Source organism: Benincasa hispida, chromosome 7 (assembly GCF_009727055.1).
Source record: "Benincasa hispida cultivar B227 chromosome 7, ASM972705v1, whole genome shotgun sequence".
Classification (NCBI taxonomy): Eukaryota; Viridiplantae; Streptophyta; class Magnoliopsida; order Cucurbitales; family Cucurbitaceae; genus Benincasa; species Benincasa hispida.
This window is the reverse complement of record NC_052355.1, coordinates 41,907,352-41,934,601: the sequence shown is the minus strand read 5'-3', so window position 1 is coordinate 41,934,601 and position 27,250 is coordinate 41,907,352. Positions and strand designations below refer to the sequence as shown.

The following is a 27,250-nucleotide window of genomic DNA, read 5'->3' as shown; positions in this document are numbered from 1 at the left end:
CCGATTGCAGCTCGGTTATTTCTAAATTGGTTTATACTTACTAGCTTGACTAGTTGGCCCAAACCCCAATGTTACAAATTTTTCCTTTTAGGAAGCACGTTCCCCTATGCCTCATCTTGGTACCTTTTGGACTTGGGTCCACTCGTAGACTTTGGACCTTGCTTTAGGCAACTCTCAACTTTCTTCATAGTATTATCCTTTTTCAAATATTTTACTTAGCCATCATATTTTCAAATGCTTTTATATCTAGTTTATAAACTTGGGGTATCCATCTATCTATCTATATATATTTTTTTTAATTAGACTTGTTCAGGGAAAAAAATAATACATTATCCAACTCAAATGCTGGATTAGGTATGTGACTTGATATTTAAGCTAATGTCAGATATGATCATCATTAATTACAAAATGGAGATTGAATATGGAAATGCCAATTTCATTTATATTTTGCTTAGTAGATTGATCAGTATCTTAAAACAAGTAAAACAAGTTAATCGTCATAATCAAGTCATACTATCTACTCTTTGTGTAGGGTATATACTCAGCATTTGTCCTGATATTTAGCAAAATTTATCCATTCCTTAGTCTACAAAATTTTAAACCTTGCCTTTACTTGTGGTTAAACGCTCTTTTTATTAAAGTGCCAATTAAAATGAAAAAAAAAAATCGTTCTCACTTTAGCCTTTCACTTTAATTTCTTTATTTCATATCATTGTAAAAGCATGCCGGTCTTCTTTGGAGCTAAAGATCTTGTATTATATAAATTTATCTGCTACATTATTAGTACAATACATATAAAAATATAGAGATTTGAACGTCTGATTTGAAGAGAGAGATTACATGTTAATTATCATCCGATATCAACAAACATGTTGCAGCAGTTATTATTTTATTTAATTTAAAAGCCAATATAACCTTTAGAATTTGTTGGTTTTTTCTGAAATGAAACCTGAAGGGAGTAGCGGGTTGGTTTGACCATGGCGATGCCATAATGTTGCATAATTACTGATTATAATATTATTTTCAAAAAAGAAATTACTGGTTATAATATTGATTTAAAAATGAATTGACGTTACAAGAAAGTAAAGGTTGTGGCTAAAATTACTCAATAAAAACCTTAGTTTTGCCGAATCATAATGATATTGGTATTGTGGGAATGAGTCAATCAAATTTTTGTTCTTGTATTCAAACATTGGACAAAATTTTCATACATTTAATCTTTTGTGTTGCTATCAAATTGCTTTGAAATTTTGGGAGCCCACAAGCCGTGTCTTGAGAAAACTTTTCTTCCTATAGGGAATTCCAGAATCAAACTTGGCTGCACTTTCGAGGAATTCAATCTCTGTTTCGATCCTCAGAAAGAAAGAAAAAGAAAAGTAAGATAGAGATTGAGGTTGTTGATGAAAACGTTTATCCGTCTTCAGTTTCCATCTTCTTTTTCATGGCTATTTTGATGGTGTCGGTTCCTGCATTTGCTCCTTCAATCTTCCGGAATCCATTGATCATACTGAGTACTTGAATCTTCCCCCACATAGTCTGATAATCGAGCTTAGGTTTCAACTTACTCATTTGGATCTCTCTTTAAGCTTATGAACTACTTTGATTTTCTTTTGTAGGTCTGGTGGTGAACTTGATTGTTTCCATTTTGTTACTTCAAGGGCCGTGATTATCTGATTTTGGGTATAATATCTGGATTGTGCTTGAATCGGAGCTGGAGAATACTGTCTGATTTGGATGAGTTGTATGGTTTTGCTATGAGGAGTTGAAACAGAGTACGGGATGATTCTGGCGATTGGATTGTGATTGTGAAAGTTTGTTTGATAAAATATCATCGGAATTGAATTTGGGAAGATTTGATTGATCATGGGGTTGTCTGAAATATGAATATCGCGCCAAGTTTGCAGATTGTATTGGGTTTCATCGAAAGCTGAAGTTTCCGTGTGAGTTGATCAACTGGAATTTTTTGCTATCTTTAAGCTTAAGCTTGGGTTTTCCCAAAAATGGCGGCCGTATCACCGGCGCCTAATTCATCTCCGTCGCCGGCTTCTCCCTCCACTCCATTTCTGCCGCCTCCTGTCGCATCTAATTCCCCACCCAGTAGCTGTCTCTTATACACATCTAGATGTGTATAAGAGACAGGTCCGTCACCGTCGCCGCCGCAACAATCGCCTCCTTCGAATCCGTCTGACTCCGCTACTCCTACTTCATCTCCTCCGCCGCCGTCTCGTCAACCATCTGCTACTTCACCTCCACCTGCATCTGAATCTCCGCCGCCATCAACACCTGCATTGTCTCCTCCGCCGGCAACTCCACCACCAACTCCATCCAATGCTCCACCCCCATCAACACCGGACCCTCCACCACCCCCATCAGCAACCCCACCAACACCATCTAATCCCTCACCAAATTCATCTCCACCTCCTGCAGCAGAGCCTCCTCAATCCCCTCCTCCACCACAATCATCAAAACCACCTGAAAACTCCCCTCCGCCACCACCACCACCATCACAAGCAAACCCGCCGGCTAATCCATCGCCGCCGCCACAACCCACAAACCCACCTGAGAATTCACCTCCTATGCCACCTTCAGCACCTCCAGAAACCTCACCTCCTTCCCCAGCATCAATACCTCCTAGAAATTCACCTCCACCCCCAAGGCTTACTCCTCCTCCCGGTGAGCCCTCACCCTCAAGTCCTCCTCCTATGTCATCGCCGCCCCCATCTCCTGCACCACCTCCGCCGTCACGTCTTTCTCCTCCATTACGGTCTAAACCCCCAACATTGCCGTCAGGAAATCGCACGGACAATGATTCTGGTCCCAGTGATGGAGGAGCAAACTCGAATTCCAACAGCAATGGAGGGATCAGTAGTGGGGGTGTGATCGCCATTGGAGTAGTGGCAGGAATTCTAGTGCTTTCCATAATTGGGTTTGTTGTATGGTACATCAGGAAGCCAAGGAAAAATGATTCTGGGCGTGGAGGTTACATTATGCCATCCTCTCTCGGCTCCTCTCCTAAGTCGGGTACTGCCATGTAAATATTGTTTCATTATCATACCCATTTATGGTCTACCTTCCTGCCCAACAATTTATTGCATTAATTTGCAAGGACATGACCTATTTTGTGTTAGGACCACAGACCTCTACATTTATGATTAGCTTCCCGCCTGATAATTTATTGGGATTTCAATTTGGTCCATGTGTTTCTAAAGAATATAACCAACGTCATGGTATATTTTGTTAGGATGATCAGCCTCTCCAAGGTTCCACCGTGGTATAAAATTGTTCACTTTTAAGTCTAAATCCACGTTTTACTTTTTGATTCTACTAAGAAGGTTTTGTACCAGTAGAGTTATTGTTCTTATATACTAAAAATTGTCTTCACCTCTAACTTATGTAGGATTATATTCACGTTTCGAACATTTTTAGTGCAGTTGCAGATGAGTTATTTTTGTTTCATTCTTTGTAGGCTGTGACTTGAATACTTTTAACTAGAATACTTGTTGCGTAGGTATCCTCTTATTATGATTTGGAGTTGGAGCATATAATAACTTAATAGTTTTGGATGTGCCCTTTGGGGGAGCTTCAATATTTATTCTAATGTTTCAGTAGTAAAGACCATATTAATTGAGTCGTTGTGGAAGTACTGAAATTCAAGAACTTATGTAACTTTTTCGTAGAAACATCCCTGATGAAGGTCCATTCCACAGTTCATCAAGACATACATGGCAGTGGCAGTGGCAGTGGCAATGGCAGTGGTGGAATATACACTCCAAAAGAGGTCGGTGGGTTGGGCAGTTCGAGGCCATTGTTTACATATGAAGAACTCTTCAAAGCAACAAATGCATTTTCAACTCAGAACCTTTTAGGAGAAGGAGGATTTGGTTCTGTTTATAAAGGATATCTACCAGATGGAAGAGTGGTTGCAGTGAAGGAGCTAAAGATTGGTGGTGGCCAGGGTGAGCTAGAATTCAAAGCTGAAGTTGAGATTATTGGTCGCGTACACCACCGCCATTTGGTTTCTCTTGTGGGCTACTGTATTTCAGAGCATCAAAGGTTGCTGGTCTATGATTATGTCTCTAACAATTCCCTTTACTACCATCTTCATCTCAAAGGTATTATCGATTTACTTCTCGACATGTCATCATAGTAAGGCCAACATTAATTTTTCGCTCTTTTTTCCACACTAGGGGATGGTGAGCTCGTTCTGGAATGGGCAAGGCGCATCAAGATCGCAGCTGGTGCAGCCCGGGGAATTGCTTATCTTCATGAAGACTGTAAGTTCCTGTGCCCTTTCCTGTAGAATCAGCTGATTGATGTCAACCTTAAGACTGACGATTTCATTATGTCAGGCCATCCTCGAATTATCCACCGTGATATCAAATCTTCAAACATTCTTCTAGACGAAAATTTTGAAGCTCGGGTATGCACAAATTTTTACAATCTATTCTAAAATGCTTAGCTTAAATGTGTATGTTTCATGCGTTGATTGGTTATCATGCAGGTTTCAGACTTTGGGCTCGCTAAATTAGCTCTCGACGAACAAACTCATATAACAACCCGTGTTGTGGGAACTTTTGGGTAGGCAGTTTATGATTGTTGATTGGTACCAAAGCCTCCTAGAATTCTTGTCTTTGGAATATGTACTTAATAATTATCTCATCTTGCTTCTTTTTCTCGTAGATATGTTGCCCCTGAATATGCATCGAGTGGAAAGTTAACTGAGAGATCAGATGTATTTTCTTTTGGAGTTGTACTTCTTGAGCTGATTACTGGTCGGAAGGCTGTGGATGCATCCCAACCAATGGGGAACGAGAGCCTTGTTGAATGGGTAATCTATCCATGCTTCTTTTCTAGGTTTTCACTGATATGGATATGATATGATGATGCCACCGACCTTTTCATGATTTTGTTATTTCACTGATCACTTGTTCGAATTTCCTAAAAACCTTAACTGTAGCTGCTTCTGTAATGCACTTGGAAGAGCACAAGTATCATATGAAGCATGAATGTCCTCAATATAGTTCTGAAGTGTGAGAAAAATAAAATGTTTCTTATTTTAGCATTAGCAACTCGAATTTCATTTGAAAAAAAAATGATCCACATATAATATATCTGAAAAATGGAAGAAAATGTTACGAAATGAAAAGTACAACTAACACACACTAAACATGGTCAAATATTCTTGAATGATATATCTAGTTCCCCTGCATCAAGTTGTCGTCCTAAACGACAGCTAAAACATTTACCAATGCCAGAAATGGTGAATTTTCAAAGTCCCGAATCAACCTTTCCTGACAATGTTTCATCTTTTAGGCTCGGCCATTACTAAACCATGCACTTGACAACCAAGATTTCGAAAAATTGGTGGACCCAAAGCTTGAAAGGAACTATGTTGAGAGTGAAATGTTGAAGATGATAGGAATAGCTGCTGCTTGCGTGCGGCATGCGTCTGCCAAGAGACCGCAGATGGGACAGGTTGTGTTTCTGTTACTGATTCGTAATATGAATATGAAAACCTGAAACTCACCGTTGTTACATCTTTTGCAGTATTGTAACAGAATTGTTCTTCTCATGTTCTCATTCTCAGGTTGTTAGAGCTTTTGATAGTTTAGCCACTGCAGATTTAAGTAATGGAATGAGATTCGGGGAGAGTCAAGCTTTCGACTCCGGTCAACAATCTGCCGAAATCAGATTTTTCCGAATGCTGGCATTCGGTAACCAAGATTACAGTTCAGACTTTTATAGTCAAGGTAGCTCAAAGGCCTGATTGAATAGGAGATTTTGTAGATGTAATAGAGAGGAGAAATATCACTTGTCCAGGAAGGCTTTTTTCTATGCTGACTGGAACGCAGGTTGATTACAAGAGCACCTTCGTGTAAATGTAAGTATAGATGAACAATCCCCCAATTCATGCTCAATAGATTCAATCATCTTTCATACATAAAATCATATTACTGCAGATAAATTTTGTGCCGTTAGTCTAACCAATATAGTTTTTTGGGTTTGGGAATTCTTTTATTAAGTTTTGACATTTACGTTGATAGCAGCTATGAAATTTTGCAATTTTGTGGAGCACAAATTGGTAACAACTTGTTTAAACTTCATATATGAAGATTAAGATTTCTTAGTGGGGAAACTTCATTGGTGTTGGGAGGAGGAAAAAGAAAACACTCAACCTTTTCTATTTACAAATGGTGAAATCTCAGAGGTTGGTTGAAGCCTAACTTAGGCCTAACACAAACTTAAGGTTAATGGAGTGGTCAAGATAATAGATTAGATATAAATAATTCTTTTAGAAGTTGAGACCATTCTGAGTGGCACATCAGTGTTAAATTATAAATTACTCGACCTACACACCTTATTGTTCTAATACCAAAAAGAAAAGTCCGGTAAACCAACCCAAATCTAAAGTGCACTTAATATTTTAAACTCTGTTGTAATATATGGACGACGATTTGAAGCTTATGACATATAAAAATCATTTAAAAATTGTCATCATTTAAAAATTGTCTTTGTACATACATAATTTGTTTGTTTAAAAAGAAATACACAATTTGTTTACCCAAGCATTTATAACCAACCAAAGTCGATAATTTGATCTTCACTCGATGCAATTGTTGGACTTATAAAGTGGTAGGGATCATCCAAGACAAGGCCTAGGTCTATGAGTGGGCTTACGCTCAAGAGCACCTTAAGAGTTTGCAGGTCTCGAAATAGGAAACCGAGCTCATTCCATTTTACTAAAAGAGAAATAATTTAGATGAGCTCATTGGCCAGAACCTTGCAATTTTAAGATATACACCTATAATATAGGTGTCCTAAGCTAATGTTAGACAATGGACTCTAAATAGTCTCATTCCACCACTTTAAAGGGTGAGCAATATTATGTGAGCTAGATGAACTAAACGCTTCGTGTACTAACTTATGCATCAAAATGTATTCGACTCGGCACCACACCGGTGCGAGTTCTCTTACAAGTCAACTTGGATGAAGTCCTCGAACTAGAGAAGCTCTGCCAGGGAACAAGTGGCTTGAACAAGGTCTACACGACAAGTTTTCTTTAGACAAACATGGCATATACCCCAATTACAACACTAACTCTCCGTTAGTAATCGGGATGGTAAAAAAACACAAAAATTCTCCATCCATAAAAAGAGCCCTTAAGAGATTGTACTAAAAAAACTCTAACTCTTCATTAGGGTGTGTTTGACCCAAGGAGTTTGGAAGTAGGAGTTTTGAACTCCACTCCTTGTTTGGCTCAAGTGGAGTTGACAAAAATCCCCATGAGGGCGAGTACCCGATCAGGCGGGGTATCCCCAATTTTACCGGGGATGGGATCAAACTGGGGGATACAAAATGGGTCCCCAAACCAGGAACGGGCGGGAATAGAGAGGGTATCCTTACCCTGTCCCAGACCCGACCCTGCCCTGAATATTTTTGTTATTATATATATATACTGCTTTAATTAATTTTTTTTACCTTTTCTTTTTTTAAATTTCATTTCCTAATATAATTAACGTTTAACTTTTGATTAAATTAAAAGTAAAGAAATACTAAAATATTTTTTGCTATTAATTTAAATAAATAAAACAATAATAATACTAACCTGTTACCTAAAATATCTATAATTTCAATATAAATATAAAAGTTTAATTTATTTTAAATAAAAAAATAATTAAAAATAAAAATTAAAAGATGCAGAATTTTTTCCCGCGAACGAGGGACTTGAATCCCGGTAGAAGCATGTGGTCGTGTTCTTAGATTTCTTAAACAATTAAAAATCAAATAGACAAGAAAAGGTTAAGCACCATATATTTGTCGATCTACAATTACAGCAAAATCTCTTCTTCAAACTGGTAGTCTCCTTCTTGAATTCTTCTAATTCCACGAGATTAGAATTTTCTCGAGAATATGAAAGAAAAATTTTCTCAAACTCGGAACTCTTATAAGAAAGTTAGGAGAAGAGGGAGAGTTTTAGAGTAATCATAGAAACTATTTTTGTAGTGAGTATAGTGTGCAGTGTATTTTACGAGGGCTCTCGAGGGCCCTATTTATAGAACTTTATGGTTAGTCCTAATATTTGGATCATAAATTTTAAATTAAATATTTAATAATATTTAATATTAATAAATATTTACCCAAATAATATCTCATATTAAATGGTTTAACATATTTAAAAATTTATTCTCTGCAAAATTATATTTAATTTGAATCTCATTCACATTAATTAATTAATTAATTGAATCATATTCAAATAATTTAACTCTCTCATCATCTATTTAATTTGAATTTTATTCAAATTAAATAATTTATTTAATTATATGGATCTCGTCTAAATAATTAATTAATTATTTGAATCATATTCAAATAAAATAATTCTCCATATTATAAAGTTATAATTTGGATCTCATTCAAATAAACTTTATAATAAACCATGTAGTTAACTATATTTAATATAATTAATATTTTCTCTAAAAAAAAATGATCACTCCAAATTTTCTTTCAGTCATAATGGATCCCTCAGAATTAATTAATTAAACTCTTTAATTAAATTAATTTGAATTCATTAACTGCAGGGTAAACCACTATAGACCCATAGTTGAACTCTTATGCACTATAGGACAAGCTGTGTCAATGGATATAATCAACATAAGCAATTCGATCATTCACGAGTTGTTCATAATTACAGTTTGGTCAAAACGTCCATTATACCTCGGTAGTTACATCTTTTTCTTAAGTCCCACCGATTCCTCTAATCAACAATTTGTCTATAGTTCAACGATAATCTAAATCCCTTTAGGGCCAATGAGAGGGCGGAATCCTTTTGTTCAAGATCCGAAATCATCACTTAAAGGAACTAATCATTTACTTATCCTATATGGGAAGGAGTGAATTTCATCTTGTGATGTTATGTTCCAGCTCCTCGTTTAGTCAAGTCCCCAAAATAGTAGGCTTATTGAGTCAGCAACTCGGTCCATTCTCACCCATGTAAATCAAAGGATCGACTTCACAGACAGGAGTTCATAAATCACTCGGGATTAAGATCAAATCGCACATGATCATCCTATAAAATATTAATCTCATCAATTAACAAACTTATAGAGAGAGATTAAATATTTCGTAGTTTGATCTTATACAAACTCTCTATATAGGATACCTCACTCACATGTCTCTGCATGAATGGTTTGGATCAAACCATTTGTAACTATTACAAGATGGGTCGTATCCATAGTGTCACCAAGATAAGACACCCAACCTTATCCATATACTATAGACCTTTAGGTTATTTCTTGAACATGATCACCTGTATACATGTTCAAAACATCATGTATTAACCTTGGATTTTTTCGGTTAATGGATAAATTAATATTGCATAATTAATAATTAAATTAATAAACTAATATATTACGAGGTTTCATGACATAAATCCCAACAATCTCCCATTTGTACTAAAGCCGGTGAGACATGTATCCTAGGGCATATTCTATACCCAATATGTTCTCCTACTTGCCCTAGTGACTCTCAAACATTTTAGCCTAGAGAGTCCTTTTATATAAATCAAACATATGTCATCCAAAGTCATCTTGGTCACTACAATGATACTTTCTCTCAATCTGTCTTACTCTAGGCATTGGTGTTTACTAACATCCTTAGTCTTAGTCTTTGCACCATTATTATCTCATAAAAGTGTGAAAACTAACTCATAACTGGAATACTTTCAGATCTTTAAGGATATTTTATGGCTACACAAAGTTTTGCTTTACAAACAAAAACAAATGTCTTGAGTATCAATCTCCACCACATAGGATAAAATTAATCTCATCATAAATTTCTCTAAATCTCTGTAAGATCTAGTGTATCTTGTGAAAGATCATATCTTAACATTATACCCAAAATTTCTCATTATCCATAGATATTTTGAGAATTTTTTTCTTTTAATTTTGTTCTCAATGATCACCCACCACTGATATAATCGATATAACTAATCAATTAGATGTTAAGTCTCATTAATGCATTAATTGTCTCCTTCCAAGGGAAGATAATCAATCATCTATCATCAACAATTGAAATATCTTAGGATATTCTTCATTAGGCTTAACTTCATGCTAGAATGATACATTATCATCCTTTTTGAAGTTCTACATCTAATATTTGACAAACAATTTGTAAATGTAAGATACTTGAGACTCACTTAACATTGATTAGGTAGTCAAATTCTATGTTATATTACATCATTTCAATGAGTAATTTGTCATCAACATAGAACATGAGAAATATCCACTTGTCAATTAGTGACTCTCTTGTCTGTGCTAGATTATTAATATTTGTTCAGAGTCATAGGTTATGATAACTCTTATCAAACCTTATATTCAAAAATATAATTACCTAATTCATTTCACAAATGAACATATACAATTATACAAACTTTTTGCATTTGATCTTTGAAAGTTGAGCTCCTTTATTTGTCAATGTAGATGTATTCCTTAAATTATTTTCATAAAAGAATCTAAATATTCATGTTACATATGTCATATACAACAATGAATAATGTATAAAGACTCCACTATGGTAATGAGTTAGAAAATTGACCCACGGTCTAATTTCTCTTAATAAGTTTTACCATCTGCCATGAGTCTTAATTTGAAGTTCTACATCTTCTTATCTGCACATGGATGTCTCTTTTGTAGATTTATTCATATCCTATGGGTTTTATCCCAAATCCAGACTTGAGAAGTAGTCCATAGATTTTTTCTCGAGTTCATGATTATGTCTGAACAATCCTTGTCAACATCCTTCAACACAACTTTGAGGATAATAAACATTTGAATTTGTAAACTAACATGACAACTTTGACTTCCATTAAGTCATTATAAAGGTTGAATTAGCTCATAACTCTCTCACTACGATGGAGGCTTATCCTATTTGATTAGGATTCATTTGACATTCAAATGTGATTAAATTGTTGATGACATTTATTAACTATTTAATGGATTTACTTAGAATAAAAAATCAACACTATCCAATCTTAATAAAGGTTTGTAGTCTTTTATTCAACATTCCTTATAAAATTAATATTTGTCATGCAAATACATTGTTTTATTTAGGATGTAAAAGGCCATTCTCTTTAAGGAAAACCTACTCTTAGGCGCATCTTTGAACACGTCTATTCCTTTTGGGTTTGTTTCAACATATGCATCTTAACACACCCAAATTATGAAATGTTGTAAACTAGTTTATTACACTTCTATAATCTAGTTTATTACACTTCTATAATTCAAAATTATCTCCAAGACAGTTTTGAAGGGAATAATGTTCATAGTGCATCTCTTTTGCACATCCTGACCAGAGTATGCCAATGATGTGTAACTTATTAATGATGTGACCATGTCTAACAAAGTACTCATCATTAACATGACCAAGTCCAATAAGGACAACTTTCTTGTTTTGAAGCATAATTTTATTTAAATTGTATCTAATACTTAAGTTGAGATATAATCTCATTTCCTATCAATTAGACAAGAGATTTGTGTACTTTTATGATCTGGTCATAATATGTCATGATAGACTTACCTAACTGATTTGAACTTTAGTCTAACTTATTTGAACTCTTCAATAAAAAAAAAAAAAAAAGACTTAAGCTGCATTAGATAAAGACGCTTATATACTAAATATACATCAAGCAAATAGATGACATATTTACGATTTTTTTCTGGCTTTCACATTCACCAGACCACCTGGATCAAAATGTATAAGTCAAACGTGTTCTTTGGACTTTTGCCTTATCTAATAAAACTCAATGACTATCTTGCATGAAAGGCAGGATTTTTAAACAAGTAAGGATTTTTAAACAGGTAAAGTAATTTAACTATAACTCTTAGAGAATTACCTGTACTAATCATTGTATTGAAATTTATGATAATCAATTTTAATTGCCGAAGACAAGTGGGCAGCTGACCCTCTTCGTTCGTTCTTGGAAGAATAAGGCCATAATCCTTCTGTTAAATAGGATTTCCTATCTTTTAGGAAAAAATAATGTCTTTCAATTCTGGATTCAATGATCCGATCCTTACCCCAACTTCCCAAAACGATGAATGGATGGAGACGGAGATTACAAATCTCCATGGGGACGGGGATCGGGAGTGCATCTTTAGCTTTTCTCCGCCCTGTTGCCAACCCTAGGTCCAAGGAGTTGGTAGATCCCATAACTAAAAAACATCAATTTTATATATTATTAACTCCTTACATTGTGAGCCCTAGGACTTCACAACTCCCTAGATTTTGTAATTTCTTACTTCTCATTATTTCACTCCTATACCTCAAACACCCCCCAAGAGATGATTCTTAAGGTGCAATCGAGTGGGCATCGTTGTTCTCTCTCTAGGAGAGAAACAAAAGTGCATATCATTTGCAGAGGTTGCAACAAAAAGAATTTCACCAACAAAAATACCCAATTCAATAATATCATACTTTTTAAAATTAAGCAAATTGATAAGGTCCAGAGCGTCAGATTGTACAATAAGCAGCAAACTCCGACCATCCCAGACACAATGAACTTTGCTTAAACCTTCTAAAATCGTTTACAAGAATAGGAATGAACTTTTTTTTTCATAAAATTGCAACCACCAAAGTTCAGGTTACCCAAAGAATCTCAGATGAGGCAACCCAACCCCTCACCTTTGTAGACAACAAAGCATCGGTATTCAGCTTCCACCATCCACTTTTCGACAGAGACCACAATCTGGGAGAGACTTCCAAGAGAGAAAAGGAGATAAGATTACAACTATTGAAATTATTTAGTTGCTTGTCGATTAAGATAATCTAGAAGACTTTTGTTAAATTGAATCTCATTTTGAAAATTTCAGATAAACCAATAATGATAATAACTTTTTTCAGCTCCTATCTAAATTTAATCTCAGATAATCCCAATAATCGATAGAAGACCATCTTTCTCTGCCCAACACATATGAGAAAAGGTTTGGAGAGAGATAGAAGCACATATTTTGCTGGAGAAATTACATTCCCACGTGTAGATTCATGGATTGATTGGACAAATGTCTAATTTTAAAAGACATTTTTGAAAAATGTCTAAACTTACATTTCACTTCAAAAATATCTAAAGGCATAAAATCTGTATTTTATTTAATTTGAAACAAGACAATTATACTCCTCCTAAAAATCAATAACATTAAGGGTGTGTTTGGTATGTGATAAAAGTAGAGAGTTGAGTTGAGTTGAGTTGAGTTGGTAATTATTATCTAGAGAGTTAAATTATTGGGGAGTTAAATTGTCTGTGTTTGTTTGCAAAGTTGAGTTGAGTTGGTAATTATTGTATGTGTTTGTTGTGGAGAGTTGAGTTGGAGGATCTGATGTAGTTTTTTTGTGAATGAGATTAGTTCTATTTTTTTCTGTTTGTTTTTTTATTTCATTATTTTATTTTTTAGTTTTATGCTTTGCTATTGTAGATTAATTTTCAAATATACACGTATTTTCTCAAATCATTTATGACATAAACTGTACAATCTCAATTTTTTTTTCTCAATTTGTAGAATATAATATACTATTTTTAATATATACTTTTCAAAAACTGTAATAATTCTAATTCTCTTCAATCGATAAAACATACCAACAAAATATATTTCATATTGCTGCTCAATTAATTGGTATATTGTATATTGTATGTATGTATATATATTGAAGGTAATTATCCCAATTACTAATTGGTATATTATATATATTGAATCTTGCTGACTTAACTTTATTATTTCACATATCATACAATTTATTTTTATATAATATGGATAGTATATTTGGGGATGCAAACGGAAAAGATGAGGGAAGAGAGAAAGAAATGAAAATATATTGATTTTTAGGGTTAGTTTTGAGGGGGAAAAGGGAGTTTTGAATGGGTAAAAAATGGGTTTTAATAACCCATAGGTTTGACAAAAAAAAATAATAATAATATGGATCCAAATGGCAAAGATGAGGGAAGAGAGAAAGAAATGAAGATATATTGATTTTTAGGGTTAGTTTTGAGGGGATAAAATAGGGAGGTTTGAGTGGGTAAAAAATGTTTTAATAACCATAGGTTTTCTTTATGGGCTTAACAAACATGGTAATAAATACCCACCCAACCCAATAACTCATACCCATTTATCAAACAGCACCTAAAAGTATTTAAATATAAAATCTAATAAAACGAAATAAAATCAAATCTATTTAAATGAAAAAAAAAATAAAATAAAACATCTAGAAACAAAACCAAATAACAAAAGAAAATATCAGAAACACGAAAGAAAAATCGAAATTGATTTCCAAAAATAAGAAATTTAACCAAATGACCATGAGCACATATACAATATTTGCATGTTACTTTAATAGTGACAGTGTAAAATGTAATATTGAGTTACTTACTCAAGTTTCTCTTATACTAAGTATTTCTAAAAGCAAACTCGTCGTTGAAGCCCCACAATTTTTCTATAGATAATGAATTTGTTAGATTCAACAATTGTGTCCCCGTTTTTAACGATGTAAACAATGAAATTATAGGCTCAATAATTGTGTCTCCATTATTACTATGTAAAGGATAGTGTATTTGAGACATTGTCAAACTCAATGACTACACAAAAATCATTTGACAAATCCCTAAAAATAATCAAGACACTAAAAAGTAACTTTGTATCCTTTAGTTGTAATAAGGTTGGAATTATTTCGTTTCATCTATTACTATACATAACCAAACAATCAATGATTTTGTTAAGACACAACTTTCTATCAATACTCTCAAGAGTTTGAAACTAGAATCAAGTGAAATGTAGAAAGAAAATGAATTGAAGTCATGATATATCGATTATTCCTATAAAAAAAAAACATACTAACATGCCAAAAAAAACCATTGAAACAAATCATGCTACAACACCACAAAACCCATGAAAACTCCACTAAGGTAGACAACCAACCAACAATGAAGAGTGATACAAAATCTGAAAAAGGGCAACGGCAACTACATAAAGAACACCTCAAACCTACGACATCTGTTGTAATAAATAAGAGGGTAAAGTATAGTGTACTTTTTTAAAGTAATAACAAAAATGGGGTATATAAGAAAGAAATTAAAAAGTAAGGTGGAGGAAAAAAGTATTGATAAAAATAGGCAAAATCGTGTATCCGGTACACGATTTTTATGACGGGGTCCACGAGTTCCATATTTTTATTATTTTTTATTGCTTTTTGATTTAAGTGGATACAAAGGGGAACAAATCTATGTGAAAAAAATAGATTTAGCCTTAAAAAAATCTACGGTAAAATACATCTATATGAAAAAAATAGATTTAGCCTTCATTAGGCCATTAAAATTTTGAATTTTACAGTAAAAAATTCTCCAAAAATACAAAAAAAAAAAAACATTAAAAAATAAAATAAAGATAGAAGTTGGGGAAAATGTGAAAAAAATAACTAGAAATTTGATTCAATTTTTATTTTATCGTAGGCCTTTAAGAATTTGAATTTCAAAGATTCTCCAATAATGCAAAAAAAACATTCAAAAGATAAAGTTTCATAACCCTATTTTTGTCCATAGTTTCAAACCAGTCTTATTTTTGTCAATAAATATTAAAATAACATTATTTTTTTAAAAAAAATCTAAATAAGATAATTTTATATTAAATATTAAATAATTAAAAAGATAAAGTTTCAAATTTTCAAAACCCTTAAACAAAAATATAAACAAAATCCAATAAAATCTTTAAAAAAATAAAATAAAATAAAATAAAAACTTTTTAAAAATGTCCACAAACTTAGGCATTGTAGTTAGTTTGAGGGCAAAAATAGAAACTAAACTCAATGGATTGCCCAACAGCTAACTATAAACATTTTTTTTTTAAGTAAAAGATTAAATTAGACATCTATTAAAATCACCTCTTCATTTTAGACATTCTACAATTTCTTTAGATTCATTTGACTATTTTTAGTTGGGCCGGTACATCGTACAACCCAAGTCCAAACAGTATGGACTTTTAGGCCCATTTGAATTTTTTTCCAATCATCAGCCCGGCCCATAAATAATGTCCGAATTTATATCAATAAAATACAAATATCAAATCCAAGTGGACCGAAAATGGAAATTCCCAAGTCAATAATCCGTAGCATTGAATAATAATAATAATAATAATAATATAAATATTAAAAAGGCGTATAGCATTTAGAGCTGTGTTCATCCATTTTGGATCGAATTTCCAAAGAACGCGGTTTGTTAATTGAAGTTTGAAACAGTTTTTGCCTTTCAACTCTGCGAACAAACCAAAGAAAGCCTCACATCCCTAACTGACCAATCTCCCAATTTTCCAAATCCCTTAATCTCGATCAAACTCCTCCCTCCGGATCTTGTCGATTCGTCTGAAACAAACCAAATCCATGGCTTCCCTTCAATCCGACCAGCAGGTCAAGCAGCTGCACGACATTTTCAGGCGTTTCGACATGAACTCCGACGGCAGCCTCACCCAGCTCGAGCTCGGCGCTCTCCTCCGCTCCCTCGGCATCAAACCCTCCGGCGATCAACTCCATTCTCTCCTCTCAAACATGGATTCCAACGGCAACGGTTCCATCGAATTCGATGAACTCGTCAATGCCATTCTCCCCGATATGAACGACGATATTCTCGTCAATCAAGAACAGTTGTTGGACGTCTTCAGATCCTTCGATCGCGATGGCAATGGCTATATCACCGCTGCGGAGCTCGCTGGTTCCATGGCCAAGATGGGACATCCTCTGACCTACCACGAACTTTCCGAGATGATGCGGCAGGCCGATACCGACGGCGACGGCGTAATTAGCTTCAATGAATTCACCACCGTGATGGCCAAATCCGCCGCGGATTTCCTCGGCCTTACATTTGCGTAGATCGAGTTCTTTCATTCCCCTTTCTTTCTTTAGATGTACATAGTAAGATATAATAACCATTCCGATCCAGCTTCTGCTTCTGATTCTGATTCTAGTCGGTGTTCATCTTCGGTAATCAATTTCTTCATATGCTTTTTGGTGCACCACCAAATTCAAACAGAGAAAGAGAGAATCAATCAAAACTTCACAACTATGCTTGTTGTTTCAACTCTGTATTTTAAATTCCAACTTGCTTCCTCAACTTGTATCTCCACCTCTTATCTTATTAACATAATATTTGTATTATCTTTTAACTTCTCTCCCTTCTTAGAATTTAATTTGGCTAATTTTATGCAACGTTTCTTTTTCTGTTTCGGTTCAACTACAAAAATTGGGTTGAAAAGGTTAGAATTTAATGTTTTCTATGGTTTGATAAATAGGAAGTAAGCTCTAACCAAATTTTTAAATCAAGTTATTATTAATATAATGCATATAACATAACTATTAATGTTGAAATATTTTTTATTGATCGAGTCAAATAGTCAAGTGAATAAAATATATGTGAAAATCTATCTACTTTATATTACTCACCATGTAAGCATTATTAGAGGAGAGGTAACGATGAAAAGTTTTAGGTTTTGCTTTGGTGCTTCGGAGAGATTGAAATAGAGATATCTTTTAAAAATGTTGTAGTTTCGATGGTATTGCTTTTGGAATCAGTCTAGACTTCTTTTAGAGAGTTTTTTTCTTGATTGGACAATAATGAAAGTTTAATCCCGCTCGGTTGAATCTAATCGTCTAGAGACTATTCAATTTCTAAATTGATCAATGAATGTCACACTGTTGTCAAGTTCATCATGGATGAGGTTTTTCAGTTAGTTTCATCCATAGAGATGCAATGTTTTTATTACATCATTTAATCACAAAATGTTGTTGTAGATGGCTTAGCTCATTTGGGCAATGACTAAAACTTTTTGTTCATTGATTGATAGGTTTCTTAAAGATTTCTTTATTGGGTTTGCCGGATGGATGACCCAAATGTGGCGTAGAAATGAAATTTGCCTCGCTTTTCAAAAATGAGGTTGTTTTTAATCCTTTGTTGACGTCAAATTTGAGTAAAATTACCAACTTGAAACCACATGGATTGGCCTCTTGCTCACTCCCTTTCCTCTCTCACAAATCAATCTCCTCTCTCCCTCTTTCTCACGATCTTGCTCTCTAGCACTCAATCTCGCTCTCTTGCCCTTGATCTTGCTCTACAACACAATTGAAGAGATAGAGAAGAAGCAAACTAGAGCTGCTCGTGTGGACTCGTTAGAATTGGTTGTGTAGTCCTACCGAAGTTGGTCATGCGCCAAAGAAGTTGAAGCTGGCCACGCCAAAGAAGAAAAGTACCAGATGAGAAGGAGGAGGAAGAAGAAGCAGAAAGAAGAAGAAAAAAAGTAAAAATGGGAATAAGTAAGAGGCCAAAATTCTTAAGTTTTAAAAAGAAGTGGACAAAATCATTTTAGACATTGAAATTAGCTGTTTTAATCGATTATTTTTTACTATCTCATCTTGTTTATGCAAGATGAAAATTATTCTTTTATCTCCAGTTAACTTTTATTGGCTAACTTTTAGCCTTTTCAATAGGGCGGCTATCCGCATGTGTCTCAAAGTAACGTCCATTTTTTGGTAATGGGTACACTACTCAAGATAAAAGTTTGGAATTCGACCAATCCTATATTTCTCAATAAATAAATAAAAAGCATTATTTGGTTGGTAATTAGCTACTTTATTATAAAAAGTTTTTTTTTTTATGGAAGAGTATTTTGCTAGCTGTTCCTTTGTCCCGAAATGTAATGATCCATACATGATTAAGATACCATTCAACAACTTTTCTTTTTCTCATTTTTAGACTAGAGACTTATAATTCTTCTGTCTTAATTACACCCATTCAACTTCCAACACATTTCCATTCCCAAAATACCCTCATTTCTTGTCTATCGTACATGGTTTTGTTTGGACATATGAAGATTCAACTTCCATCAAATGTTGAAATTTCAAGGTTGGCCTAAGAGACGGGACAAAGACAAATGATATGATAGATGTCACTTAGAAAGCTATTATTCAATTTGAATAAGAATTACAAAGTGTTGTAGAAAAGAGAAAAGGGACAATACTATAAATACTCACACTAGCTCTAAATTAGTTCTTTGCAACAATTATACTGTGAAGCTCAAAAAGTTACATCGATTATCGTATAAATGTCGAGTCGTATATTACAAATAAAAAGAAAGAGAGTGGAGTGGATTGACAAAGGGAGGCTCTGCTATAATGTTCTTTTTTTTGTTACTAAACTAATGTTACCTAATCCTACAATGAATTCCCTCACTTTTGTAATAATGTACATAAGAAGTTGGAAGAGTATAAAACAAAGGTTCTACCCACAACTATCTTTCTGCTGATGCTTCTTCTGTATTTTCTTGCCACAGGCTATATGTATGCTTCATATCAGATTTGTCCAAGAGCAAGAAAACAGCATCATATTCAATATGTATTGTGGGTGGTTTTATCTGTTAGACATGTAGAAGAAATCTTCATCTTTTGAAGACAAACACACTGAACATAGATACCGATGTTGTGCTTGTCAAGTAGCACTCGGGTTTCTCTCTTTTTTTTGGCTCCTTTTGGCTGCTAACCGTGCTGTGGAACCCACGCTCGTAGATCGGAAAGTGGAAGTATTCCGCAAAATATCACAGTACTCTTGGTTGTCTAGTTGCCCTTCATTCCTAATCCATAAAATTATTTGATGATACATGGGAAGGAACCTCATCTGTATAGCTGAGTAGGAGAAGTAAGGAATGAGTGTTGTGATCACCACAAATAGAAGCACAAGCCAGTAGGAAGGGCCAGGGGCAAGGACTTCGATGAAGATCTTGTAAGCATTAGTTGAAAAGGTGGGGGTCATGGACCCATAGATCAGGAGAAAAATGTACCAGATCGAAATTGAACCCCAGATGAAAAGATGCTGTATCAAGGTGAAGTAACTAACAGCGAGTGCCATTTGCAAATTCACAACCCAAACAACACAAGAGTACATTGTTGCACCCAGAATATCTCGCCCTGCAGTTTTCCCGTCGGAGTTGAACGCCTGATGCTCGAGTGCTCGAGTGCATAGGAAGTAAATGATCACAGCACTGCACAATCCATTAAACATCCAACTGAGTATTCGAAGCCAGCTGAAAAGAACATTCTGCACCCCTTGTTGGTATAAGAGAGGAAACTGCCACATCAAACAAAGAAATGAAGCCTAAAATTTGGCCAATTGTACTCAGATTTATATGCATCAGGGCCTGCTGGTCTTAATGCAAAATATAGATAAGTCATTTTTCTTTGGTGTTTTCGATTCTGTTCTCTCTCTAAGTATCCTAGAACTCTTGCAATATTTTTAAGCAAACTTGAGGCTTTAATTTTCTTACACAACAAGAAGACTGAATATATGTCCATGGTCCTCAAGATGTTTCACGGTTGAAGCAATCAAATGGATTTATGTTTGAAAAGAATGAAAAGATTTACATAATTTCTAATCTTCACTGGGTTTTGATCTCATCAGTTACTTAACGGTAGGCTAGCATTCACGAGAAAATGGCACAAGCAGCCATAACTAGAATGGCCTGGCCATATTTCATCAAAGGGTCCTCCATTACTTCAGTAGAAGAAGTCGGGCAGCAATCAGTACTATATATGTCAATCACGAATCAAGGGTCAAGTGTCAAAATATACGCCATTTATTTACATTCTAAACATACAAAGTTTGAATTTTAGCCATGCACACAAACCTTTCAAATACCCGGAAATATAAGCACAATAACTGTAGCATACCTGGAGGCAGAGTCTTGCAGATACATCCTGATCAAAAACTCCCAAAGCTACCACTGGAAGCGACGAGAAGAAAACATTGTAAAGTGATAAAAACCAATCATTATATACAGGTTGCCCAGAGAATGATGTGAATGCTTCGTATAGGAATATGGTAAAACCAAAAGTAATATTCTTATAGAAAAAGTAGCAAATCTGCAAATAGAGAGGTAAACACATCAATCACAAAGAGTGAGAATTGTGAAAAACGATGTTTACTAAATCCAGATATTTAAACTGCATTACCATTGATGATATCCTTCTGTAGCACCAATGTCCATGCACAAGAAGCAGGTGCTCTAAATATTTAAACTGTGCTATTGCAACATCACTAGACATAACGGCCTGGGTTGAAATAAAAAAGAACTCGGTGAGATATTAGAAAAATAATATTGGTCTTGAGTTATCAAAACACAAGTATTGTCTGCATTCTTCAGCACCTGCATTCCTTCCGCACCACTAATTCCGACTCCAATGTCCGCTTCTTGAAGCATCCCTACATCATTGGCACCGTCGCCAATAGCTAAAGTTGTTTTCCGTGTTCCAGATTTAACTAACCTTGTTACCTGCCACCATGAATCAAGGTCAATATCCTTTTTAGATGGGACTTTAAACTTTTAAGCAAGAAATAAAGACTAAAAAGTATGAAAACCAACCAGTGCCTTCTGTTTTGGAGATGAACGGCAGCAAATAACAGAAGCACAATGTGTCGCTAACTCAAGAAACAATGCCTTCATACTGTCCTCTAAAGCATAAGAAAGTGATTTTCCATCAATAATTAATGCAAATGCTTCAGATAACCCACTTGGTGAAGTGACCTGAGCTCTCCCTCGAGTAATTTGATCAAGGACACACTGCATCGATCCCTACAAGATTGCAGAAAGATTCCACCACAAGGAAGGATGAGAGTCAGATCCTTAAAGAAAAAGTGACAATGGCATTGCAACATACAGAAGAAGAAGAAGAACCTTCTCTTTCAAAAAAATTTAATTCTCAGTGATAAAAAAGCTTCAACCATGCTAAGTAAAATGTCCATGGAAAGTCAGTTAGCTCCTTGCTTGATAAATAGTGAATGTTTTATAATGTTTGTTTCATCTCCACAACAACGTAGAGAAAGTTTGAGTTTAGCAAACCCTCTGAATCTCAAACAGAGAAATTCTCGTTGCAAAAAAGCAAAAAATGATATCAACCAGGAAGAGAGAAAAACAAGAAATAACACAAGCGCTTGTTGATTTTGCCATTTTATTCATATATCCTTCACGTTTCTAAAAAATCCTTTCGTTGATGTAAATATTGGCTTCATAGGCGCAAAGCCTACTCGACAACTGGGATGTAAGACAATTATAGGATATATATCAATTCTGAAAATCTGAAGCATCGGGGAAATATTCAAACAATGTATATACAAAAGCAATACATTTCAGATTGCCCACGCAGGCATGTACACATAAACAAGAATGGTTTTGTGGAATCTATGGTTTAGTTAATGAGGAATGAATATAGATTCACCTTGATGATAGAATCCTTATCCCCTGTCTTTTCTAGGGTCTGAATTTCTGACGTCTCCAGAGTAATAACAATCTGCTTCATATCTTGTCTTAGTAAGCTACAGGCAAAACTGTAATATTTTTCTCTCGAGTTAGTAACTAGTATGAATCCAGATATGATATAATTGGGCCTCAAATGGACATTTCAATTCAGGAAAACAAGTATCCATACCCAATATTAATGGCAGTCTCCATTTTGTCCCCTGTCAAAACCCAAATCTTAATTCCCGCCTGAGCAAGCCTGTCAATGCACTCAGGAACCTAACAGGAAAAATAGGAAGAAACATTAATTCCAAGTCCTTTAGTTACAGTGATTCACCATTATCAAACGTTGACACTTCTCAACCCACCCCATTTTGAAGCTTGTCCTCAACAGCAGTGGCACCAAGAAGAATTAGATTCCTCTCAATTTTGTCGGTCATTTTCTCAATCAATGATTCTCGATCTGCACTAACTGAACTTTTGGCTTTGGTGAACTCGTCATCAAATTCTCTGAAATCTTTCTCTTCAAGCTCGCGATAGGCAAGTATCAAAGTCCTCAATCCTGCATCAGCATACTCATTGACATGTTCCTTGGTCTGCTCTTCAAACTCCCTTCCATTCTTTCCAAGCCTTTCAAACATGATACTGCAAGAGGAATGGAATTATGGTGATTCTAGAGACAAGAATTCAATAAAGCACGACCCTTCATTTAAACCACAGACCTGTCTGCACCCTTACAGAATAACAATATTTTATCCTCCTCATTTCTTACTATGACAGACATCCTCTTTCTTGAGCTATTAAATTCCAAAACATGCAGCAGTTTATATGCCCTGCAAAAAGAAAACATTGATGACAATGGTGGCATTTGACAATCAACAAAACGATACATCTTAGGTACACTGTGCAAAGCATGTCCCAAATATCAACTAAGGGTACCATCTACAATGTGCGTATATGAGTGGGAGGGTGGGAGTGGTTGAAAAAATATATATCAGGAACATTGCACCATCTATCACCACTTAATTTCTTCAACTTACAGGAAAAACTAGAATCTATGCCTTAAATTTATCTCATGTTTTTAATATATGAAGCTCGAGTATGCTAACAATCAAAACTGATGGCAGAAATAGCAAACACTCACCTATCAACTTTCTTGCCTAATGAAGGATCAAACTCATGCAGTGATATGCTTGTCTGTGATCTTTTGTAGAACTCAAAACCAATTTCTCTGGCTGCAATCACAAATGCTGCTTCATCTGGGGATTCAGCCTCATAAGAAACCTCTCCAGTGTCCTCATTGATTTCAGGTATTGCTGTATGACAAGTTGCAAGAAGACGGAAAAACATTTGAATGACATTTGCATGAGGCTCATTAACCCAATTCCCATTCATAATCCTATCATCCTTAAAATTAAAGCCCTTGATATGTGAAGTTTTATCATTGGCATTCTCATGGTGATTCCCCCCATTTACAGCTTCATGCAGAGGTGAATCCTTTTGTCTACCTATAGCCCTTTCTACCTCTGTGAAACCCTGCCCATAAGCCCTCCCCGCTATAGAACACTTAATGAACTCCATTGAATTACAGGTCAGAGTTCCAGTCTTGTCAGAGAGTATTGTATCGACTTGACCAAGTTCTTCATTCAAATTTGAGGTGCGAGCACGAGCAGGTTTATCAGCTTCTTCATAATACATATTAATATCTTGATTGATGAATATGCTCTGAAGAACTTTGACAATTTCTATTGATACATACAGTGAGATTGGAATGAAATAGTTATATAACATCAGTGCTGTAAGAAAATGGAAAATTGCAGCTATTGGAGCCCTTTTTGGATCAAAGAAAATTTTGGCCTTGTCAGGCCTGAGATACCATCTCTTCATTCTCCCATTTTCCAAATCATCGTCAGTCACAAAGCCAAAAAATATAGATCCTACAAGAGCAAGCAAAAATAGAAGACAGAACAAAATATATATGATTTTATCCATTTTTCTCTCAACTTTGCTTCTCTTTGAAGGTGGATCAGTAGAATTTTGAATAACCTTTGTGTCACGACCAGTAAAGACAACCACCCCATATATATAATCTGTATTCCGGAGTTTAGAGTCTCGAAGGAGTAGTTGTTGAGGCGATAGAGGATATTGTTGCTCTTCCAACTCCATACTACCAACAAAACTGTATAAATTTGCATTTGGATCCTCGCATTTTATGATAGCCTTAAAGGTGTTGAACATGGAATCCTCGTGCATGTGTGAAGTCACCTCCAATGCTTGTTTTAGTTTCAAATTTGTCTCACCATCAAGGTTCATTGTCTCAACATAGCAGATTGCATCCTCATAACTGGATGAAAGCAAGACAATATCTGCTGGAAAGAATTCATCCTTCTCCACTCTCACAATATCACCCACCCTCAGATTCTTCCACTCTGTATAAGCAAAAACTCCATCACGTTGATGCACTTTAACCTTTCTATTGTTAACCTCAATATCCTGAAAAGGTCCACTTGCAAAATTAGAGACCAACATGAGATGAGTCTTGAAAATTAATATAAGCAATATAAACCTTTTCTATCGTTTTTACAAAACCATTTCAATGATTTCATTGATCTTTCAAATCCTTAGAATCTTTTAGGCCAAATTGATAACACTACACAGAACATGAATCCCAACAAAAACTTAGCATTTATACTGTTTTCTTGTTTAACCCGAACCCCTACGAAGTGCTAAGAATATCATTAGATTAGTTAATATCCTCCACATCCCTAACGTAGTTCGCTATAGCCACCCAAGGAAAGAAGTCATCATCCATCAATAATGAAACTATGTCTGCCACAAAGATGTATCTAGTAAAGAAAAATGATATTTCCAACATTTCAAATTGAGTTGCAGAAACTTCAACATGATAAATCATTTCAATATATTAGGATTAACATAGAGAAGTGAAGGATTTGAGAGGCCATAAAAGGATCAAGTTCAACTCATCGAGTCAAAAAACTAAACAACAAAAGAGAGAAATACCTGTTTTTTCCGCCTCAAATCCTCGATCCCTTCTTTGATCATTGTGGCTGATATGACAAGAATAAGAGGAATAATCGCGCTGACGGCCGTGTAAGGAGCAAGAGGAGTAAAAGCAAGGATCCCACTGACTAAGAAATAGAAATTAGCCACCCTCCTGAATTGCTCAAACAATGACTTGGGCAAGAAAGTAGCTAGAGTATACTTGGTAGTACTAATGTAATTGTCTATGTAGTTACGAATTTCTGCCTCAAAACATTCTGGTTCGTTACAGAAAACAACTCGAGAAAACCCCGGACCCCCAAGTTGTGAATGATCATCCTTTAACGAAGCTTTCCCACATGCAAACGAGTAGATCTTGCTAAAATGCAGCTTTCTCCTTCGGCCACCGCTCATTTTTTCTATCCCACCGATTGAAAGTTCCCACAAACACCAATTTACACGGTACAACTAAAAGAAACTTAAACAACCCACAAATGAAGAAATCGTCGTGTTCCCCACAAACATCCACTCCCCCAATCCAGACGCGAAAAAAAGTAAAGAAACCCAATATCAAAACTAAAACAGACCCATGTTAACAACTTTGAACATTATCAATCCACATAAATAAATTATATGAATCTTTGAAAGTTGTTGTGCAAAGTAGAACCTAACCCCAGTTGAAAGAAAGAGAACATGAGAAGAAAGAATCAGAAAAAAGAAAACCCATGGAAAACATGTAAAGATGGGTTTATATTGTAATCTCCGTCCTCATCGTAGAAACCCAGAAACAGAAACCTTCAAGTTTTTCAAGAAATGCCAGATACCGCCAAAGCGTTTCGGCGGAAAGCCATCAAATAGTTGGAGAAGCAAAACAGAGAGATACGAGTAAAAATTCCCATATATTTAACTCTTCCTCGAGACCTTGAAGTTTTATACGAAGATTTGGACTCGATCTCTCGCATTTTTTCTCTCCACTTATCAAGAAACCGCGCTTTAATTATTTCAACCACCAAATTTTCTTCTCTTCTGGCATGATTGTTTCGAATTCGGCAAGTTTCCTAGAAAATACAAAAGACAGGGAATGTCATTACCCATTTGGCAGAAAAGAAAACGTTAGTGAGTGTTTGATATTTAAATGCTATATATTAACTTTGCAAGAAGAAGAAGAAGAAGAAACTCTGAAGCTCACCACCAATGGCGACTGTTTTTCTGCTCTGAAAGCGTCTTCTCTTCTGCATCGCTTTGCCTTTCTCCACGGAATAATATAGAACAAACAGACAAAACAATTAACAACCTTTTTTTCCTTCTAAAAAAACCATTAATTTGTAATTTGTTTCAATTTTTCCTTTGTAATACGTTCAATTTGTTTCTAATAACTTGATTAATAGTTTAATTATAGAACTTTTCCCTCCCCTTGAAGCAAATTGAAGGGGAAATTTTTACAGCAAACACCACAAAAGGGACCTTAGAGAATCTGAAATGGATTAAAATTGTAAAGTGTAATTAAAGAGTTTTAGTGATTGGTTTTTTATATTTTTTTGGTTTGGATTAATTAACTAAAACTACGGCGAGGAGACAGGGAAGATGCGAAACGTGTCGAGTGTGGTCAAAGTCAAACCAATCTCACCCATTCTTTTAATCGATGTGTTTAATCACAATATATTTATTTTTACAGCTACTACTCTTTATCAACTATCAAACTCCCATGTTCATCACTTTAATTCCCATTAATCCTATGAAATTTAAGTTGATGGGTATGTTTTGACTTTTTTTCCCCTTTCTCAATGAATAAAGTAGGGAATAAATATTCTATTTCCTCAATATATTTGAAAATGTCACACTTCTCTACTCTTCATATTTATTTTACATTTTTACCTATAAATCAAATGTAAATTGAATTTAGAATTCAAGGGTAAAAATTTAACATTTTTTTAAACATAGAGATT

The 27,250-nt window shown here is 34.9% G+C and overlaps 3 protein-coding genes across 7 annotated transcripts; 2 read left to right on the top strand and 1 right to left on the bottom strand.

Moving 5' to 3' along the window:
* Positions 1–1,140: 1,140 nt before the first annotated feature.
* LOC120081598 (proline-rich receptor-like protein kinase PERK9) lies at positions 1,141–5,966 on the top strand. Of its 3 annotated transcripts, none has more exons than XM_039036627.1 (10): positions 1,141–1,511; positions 1,617–2,100; positions 2,140–3,021; positions 3,708–4,112; positions 4,188–4,274; positions 4,350–4,420; positions 4,502–4,578; positions 4,681–4,828; positions 5,314–5,475; positions 5,588–5,966. In XM_039036627.1, the coding sequence occupies exons 2-10, from the start codon at positions 2,001–2,003 to the stop codon at positions 5,765–5,767; spliced, it is 2,112 nt and encodes a 703-aa protein (XP_038892555.1). In that variant the 5' UTR covers positions 1,141–1,511; positions 1,617–2,000; the 3' UTR covers positions 5,768–5,966. The 3 variants fall into 3 exon arrangements, with proteins under 3 accessions (XP_038892555.1, XP_038892554.1, XP_038892553.1); XM_039036626.1 differs by having other exon boundaries at positions 1,142–1,376; positions 3,678–4,112; XM_039036625.1 differs by having other exon boundaries at positions 1,142–1,511; positions 3,678–4,112.
* Positions 5,967–16,188: 10,222 nt separating this feature from the next.
* LOC120080936 (probable calcium-binding protein CML16) lies at positions 16,189–17,191 on the top strand. The gene has a single exon (XM_039035622.1). The coding sequence runs from the start codon at positions 16,411–16,413 to the stop codon at positions 16,894–16,896; it is 486 nt and encodes a 161-aa protein (XP_038891550.1). The 5' UTR covers positions 16,189–16,410; the 3' UTR covers positions 16,897–17,191.
* A 1,852-nt stretch (positions 17,192–19,043) lies between these two features.
* On the bottom strand, positions 19,044–26,738 carry LOC120081882 (putative phospholipid-transporting ATPase 9). 3 transcript variants are annotated; one of them, XM_039037055.1, is made up of 12 exons: positions 26,494–26,732; positions 25,326–26,362; positions 23,449–24,797; positions 23,027–23,137; positions 22,673–22,949; positions 22,495–22,583; positions 22,285–22,393; positions 21,432–21,641; positions 21,216–21,341; positions 21,022–21,120; positions 20,740–20,931; positions 19,044–20,140 (listed from the first exon to the last, which is right to left on the bottom strand). In XM_039037055.1, the coding sequence occupies exons 2-12, from the start codon at positions 25,716–25,718 to the stop codon at positions 19,505–19,507; spliced, it is 3,591 nt and encodes a 1,196-aa protein (XP_038892983.1). In that variant the 5' UTR covers positions 25,719–26,362; positions 26,494–26,732; the 3' UTR covers positions 19,044–19,504. The 3 variants fall into 3 exon arrangements, with proteins under 3 accessions (XP_038892983.1, XP_038892985.1, XP_038892984.1); XM_039037056.1 differs by having other exon boundaries at positions 19,755–20,054; positions 26,494–26,738; XM_039037057.1 differs by lacking the exon at positions 26,494–26,732 and having other exon boundaries at positions 23,449–24,810; positions 25,326–25,464.
* Between the last annotated feature and the right edge of the window lie 512 nt (positions 26,739–27,250).